Source organism: Sapajus apella, unplaced genomic scaffold, assembly GCF_009761245.1.
Source record: "Sapajus apella isolate SASKATOON/1434 unplaced genomic scaffold, GSC_monkey_1.0 scaffold139, whole genome shotgun sequence".
NCBI lineage: Eukaryota > Metazoa > Chordata > Mammalia > Primates > Cebidae > Sapajus > Sapajus apella.
The window spans coordinates 2,641,259-2,646,670 of NW_022437079.1; the positions used below are offsets into that span (position 1 = coordinate 2,641,259).

Genomic DNA, 5,412 nt, shown 5'->3' on the forward strand with positions numbered 1-5,412 from the left:
TGGACGCTCTGGAGAGGGCGGGAGGGAGGCAGCATGGACGCTCTGGAGAGGGCGGGAGGGAGGCGGCGTGGACGCTCTGGAGAGGGTGGGAGGGACGCAGCATGGACGCTCTGGAGAGGGCGGGAGGGACGCGGCATGGATAAACAGGCACTTGTTGAGCATCTACTCTGTTTGGGGTGAGGTGCTCTAAGCTCATGGACATGAGTGGTGTCACCATATACGAGGACATTTGGTGTACAAAAGGCAGGGGAAGAGGAGGAAGAAAGGCCTCCGGTGCCCAGAAAGTCAGAAGAGGCGACAGAGTTCAGGACATGGGCTTCTTACCCTTTCGAATCTCAACTCTGTCACTTGTGAAGTGTGTGACCTTGGGCAAGGCAGTTCCCTTCTCTGAGCCTCAGTTTCCTCATCTGTAAAATGGGGATAATAAGCAAGGGAGTGGGACTGGCAGTGGGGGAGGGCAGGGCCTTTTTTGTGGCACCACCCAGTAGCCATGTAGCTCCTTTTTCATGGAAATGCCTGACCTGGCTCAGTTGGGATTCTGGGACCTCAGGCTCCAGGAGTGGACACAGGGGCCAAGGGGTGCAGAGCATCTTTGAGGGCCTGGGCTGGGTGTGGGTGCCTTACTCAGGACCCTCTATTTGTTCCCAGTGCTCATAAGGTCTCTGTCACGCTGGCACTGAACAACACCCTCTTCCTGATCGATGAGACAGAGTACATGCCCTGGGAGGCCGCCCTGAGCAGCCTGAGCTACTTCAAACTCATGTTCGACCGCTCCGAGGTCTACGGGCCCATGAAGGTATGGAGGCGCATGTCAGGGTTCAACAACCAGTGCCTGAAAGTGCACCGTGGGGAAGTTAATAGATGATTATCTGTTGGACTCTTGGTCAGGGGGCCTTCAAAAGCAAAACAAAAAAACAATAGAAAAAGAAAGATCGCCTGGTCAGGCTCTCTCCTGAGCATACAGGTGAAAGAGTGAGAGGGAGGGACATGGAGGTGAGGAGCAGACACTGAGGAGGTGAGGAGGCTGTATGGGGCAAAAAAATAAAGGTCGCTGAGACTTCAGCAAAGTTTGTTGATTTGAAACATGGGGAATTAATGCTTTCAGAAGACACAGAAAAGGCCACCATGCTGAGGGCCGGAAGAAGTGTCTTTTGCCAGCTGTGTGGCCTTGGGCAACCCTTTCTCAGGCCCAGTTAACTCCTCTGTAAGATGGACAGGCCTCTATCTGCCTACCCAGCCCACCTGCCCTGTGAGTGAGATGTGGGGATTGGCAGCTTTGAAGTATTTTAATGCTGAGCATAGGGGCCTATTTGAAGGCAGAGGTTCCCACTTGAGAGACCAAAAGGAAACTTGAGCTTATTCTGGATGAATAAGCTACACCCATAGGATGCTCACTGCAGCAGTTTGTGAAAGGCAAAACAAAACACAAATACTTAAATGTCTGAAGGTTGAGGATTGGTTAAACTGGAGAATATCCATTTGAGGGTGTAATATGTAGTCATTAGATCATGCTTGAAGAGATCTTTTTTCATTAAAAAAAAAGTTCAATTATCTATTAATATCCATTATGGTAAATGAGATATTTTGGTAAAAAAAGTTTCAACCCTCTTACCTGCCTACCCCACATCTCCCCATTCTCCTACTATAGTTAAATCATAATATTTAGTCAAATCAGTATTAAGCATTTGCTTTATTATGTTTATCTAAATAGTAGTCTCTGTTGAGCCATGTAGAGTACTATGTTTATGTTTCCTTTTTTGTACACATTTACAAATGTATCACACAACAGGTCAAAGTTTGTTTGTTTGTTTAGAGATAGGGTCTCACTCTGTTGCCCAAGCTGGAGTGCAGTGGTGCAATCACGCTTCACTGCAGCCTCAAATACCTAGGCTCAAGGGATTCTCCTGCCTCAGTCTCTCTAGTAGCTGTGCATCACCATGCCTGGCTATTTTTTAAATTTTTGATTTTTTGTAGAGATGGGATCTTTCTATATTGGCCAGGATGGTCTGGTACACCTGGCTTCCAGGATCTGATGTTCCAGGAACACCACATAATCCTCCCGCCTTGGTCCCCCCAAAGTGCTAGGATTACAGGTGTGAGCCATCACGCCCTGCCCAATTTTTTTTTTTTTTTTTTTTTTTTTTTTTTGCCAGAGACATCCCCTCCCGGAGCCCTCTTCTGCCTCTTGTCTTCCAGAGCTGCCATATGGCTCCCATGCTTGGAGGTGCCTTCTTCTCCTGTGTTTCCTGTGTCTCACGGATTCTTTCTTGATTTTTTTTTTCCCCTCTCATAGGGGAGTACATTTTCCAGGAGTTTTTGAGAAAGGGTCCATGAGACGTAGATTTTCTGGGGTAGATCATGTGAAATATCTGTATTCCACTCTCACACTGGATTGAGCGTTCAGCTGGGTTTAGAAGTTTCGAGGTGGGAAATTATTCCACCGAATGTTTAAGGTCTTGCTCCGCTGATATCAGGCTTGTCATGTTGCTGATGAGATGCCCAGAGCCATTCTCCTTTCTAGTTACTTAAAAGTGACCAGTTTTGCTCCTGGAAACTTTTGGAAGCTTCTCTCAGTCTTGGTAGGCCTTAGTTTGGGCCTCTTCTCCTCCATCTACATTTTCCAATCCGGACTGCCATTTACGTCCTCTAGTATTGGAACATTTTGTATTACTTCTTTTTTTTTCTTTTCACAGACGGGGTTTCCCCATGTTGGCCAGGCTGGTCTCGAACTCCTGACCTCAAGCAATCCACCCGCCTGGCCTGTATTGCTTCTTTAAACTTTATTTCCCTCCTATTTTCTAGTTATCTCTTTCTGGAACCCCTATAAATCCTGCTTACTTCTCTTGCTTTCGTCCTCTAGTTTTCTTTTTCTCTTCTGTTTTCCAGCTTGTTGACTTTGTGTTCTGCCCTGGGAGGTTCCCTCAGCTTTGCACACCACCTCACCTGGAAATTGTTTTCATTTCTTCTGTCATATTTTAAAATTTCCAAGTGCTCTTTCTGATTTGAGCATCCTGTGCAGTATCTTCTCCTCCCTCTCAGAGGATATTTACTACAGGCTTTTCGAAGTTTTCTTTTTTTTCCATTGACTCATTTCCTCTTGAGTTTTGTGTTTGTTTTGGTGTCTTTTCAAGTTGGAGGCTGAGCCACCTCTTTGGATTTGAGAGTGAGACAAACAAAAAGTGATTGGAAGCTCCACGGGAAGGTGGAGTGTGCTGTCTGCGGGAGCGCATTGCGAGGTCACTGGGTGGCCAAGTCACTCTTCATTGGCGATCCTCAAAAATTAGTATCCATGGGTGTGTTCTTTCGAGACCATGCAGTGTTTCCAGAGTGTGAGCCTCTGTGTTGTGCAATGAGGCTGGCAGCACTTCCTTTCTGGGACACAGGCGGGAAGGAAACGGGGGTGCCTCCCTTCAGTATGGAAACTTCCATCTCTGACCCTCTTTACAATCCAGCAAAGATTGACCCCACTTTCTGAATTCCCAGTTCAGTCTCTCTCATGGGTGTGGTGAGGGCCGCTGCCCTCTACAAGGAGGGAAGTGGGGACTTGGAGGTGGAATGACTCTTTCTGTTGACTTTGAGTTCATCTTCCTGTTTGCAGTCCTCGCTTCCCCTCTGTCCCTTCTGACTTGTCCCTTTAATTTTTTTTTTTTATGGATAGTCCCACTCTGTCATGCCACCCAGGCTAGAGTACAATGGCGTGATCTCGGCTCACTTCAACCTCCACCTCCTGGGTTCAAGCGATTCTCCTGCCTCAGCCCCCCAAGTAGCTGGGATTACAGGCATGTGCAACCATGCCTGGATAATTTTTGTATTTTTAGTAGAGATGGGTTTTAACCATGTTGGCCAAGCTGGTCTCGAACTCCTGACCTCAGGTGATCCACCTGCCTTGGCTTCCCAGAGTGCTGGGATTACAGGCGTGAGCCACTGCACGGGGCCTTGTCCCTTTAATTCTCAGTCTTGTCACAGCAAGTTCTCTTACTTCTGTCTCCCTTTCTGCAGATTCTCAGTTGCAGCTTCTCCCACTCTGCCAAGCCCGGCACATCTCCCTTTCTGCGCTTCCCAGCTGCCTACACTGTGCTGACCTTGCATCCACTGTTGCCTCTCCTATTCTTCGTTATTGGGGGTTTATTCCTTTTACATTTGGATGTGGATCCAGGTGGGAAATCAACCTGCCTTGTTGAACCAGAGTCCACAAAGGATTTTACTAGCATGGGGTGGGGCTTAAACTACCATGACAGGAAGAAAAAGCCATGTGCAGAATATACTAAGTGAAAAAGAACAAAGTACAGAAAAAAGCACCAATGTGGAAACTATAGTTTTGGTAAGCTCCTGAGTGTGTTTTATTTTCTATATATGTTTCTCTGTGTTTTCTAAATTCCCCACAATAAGTGAAGGAATTTTTTTTTTCTTTTCACAGTGAGATGGAGTGTCACTCTGTCACCCAGGCTGGAGTACAGTGGTGTGGTCCCGGCTCACTGTAACCTCCACTCCTGGGTTCAAGCAATTCTCCTGTCTCAGCCTCCCAAGTAGCTGGGATTATAGGTATACACCACCACTCCGGGCTACTTTTTTTTTTTTTTTTTTTGAGACGGAGTTTCATTCTTGTTACCCAAGCTGGAGTGCAATGGCGCGATCTCGGCTCACCGCAACCTCCGCCTCCTGGGTTCAGGCAATTCTCCTGCCTCAGCCTCCTGAGCAGCTGGGACTACAGGCACGCGCCACCATGCCCAGCTAATTTTTTGTATTTTTAGTAGAGACGGGGTTTCACCATGTTGACCAGGATGGTCTCGATCTCATGACCTCGTGATCCACCCGCCTCGGCCTCCCAAAGTGCTGGGATTACAGGCTTGAGCCACCGCGCCCGGCCCCTTTTTTTTTTTCTTTTTAGTAGAGACGGGGTTTCACATGTTGCCCAGGCTGGTCTCAAACTCCTGGGCCCAGGTGATCCACCTGCATCAGCCTCCCAATGTGCTGGGATTACAGGAGTGAGCCACCGCACCAGGCAAGTCATGGAATACATATGATCATGAGGGGAAAACCCAACATATTATATTAAGAAATGGTGACCATCGAGACCAGCCTGGCCAACATGGTGAAATCCTGTCTCTACTAAAAATACAAAAATTAGCTGGGCGTGGTGCATGCCTGTAGTCCCAGCTACTCGGGAGGCTGAGACAGGAGAATTGCTCGAACCCATGAGGCTGAGATTGCAGTGAGCTGAGATCGTGCCACTGCACTCCAGCCTGGTGACAGAGTGAGATTCCATCTCAAAAAAAAAAAAGAGCCGGGCGCGGTGGCTCAAGCCTGTAATCCCAGCACTTTGGGAGGCCGAGGCGGGCGGATCACAAGGTCAAGAGATCGAGACCATCCTGGTCAACATGGTGAAACCCCATCTCTACTAAAGCTACAAAA

At 47.9% G+C, this 5,412-nt stretch overlaps 1 protein-coding gene across 1 annotated transcript in view; it reads left to right on the forward strand.

Moving 5' to 3' along the window:
* The window catches only part of ANPEP (alanyl aminopeptidase, membrane), a 19,326-nt gene that overhangs the window by 9,099 nt on the left and 4,815 nt on the right, over positions 1-5,412 (forward strand). The window contains exon 14 of the mRNA XM_032263816.1: positions 649-796. Coding sequence (XP_032119707.1) covers positions 649-796 — 148 coding nt within the window. The remainder of the gene's footprint in view (positions 1-648; positions 797-5,412) is intronic.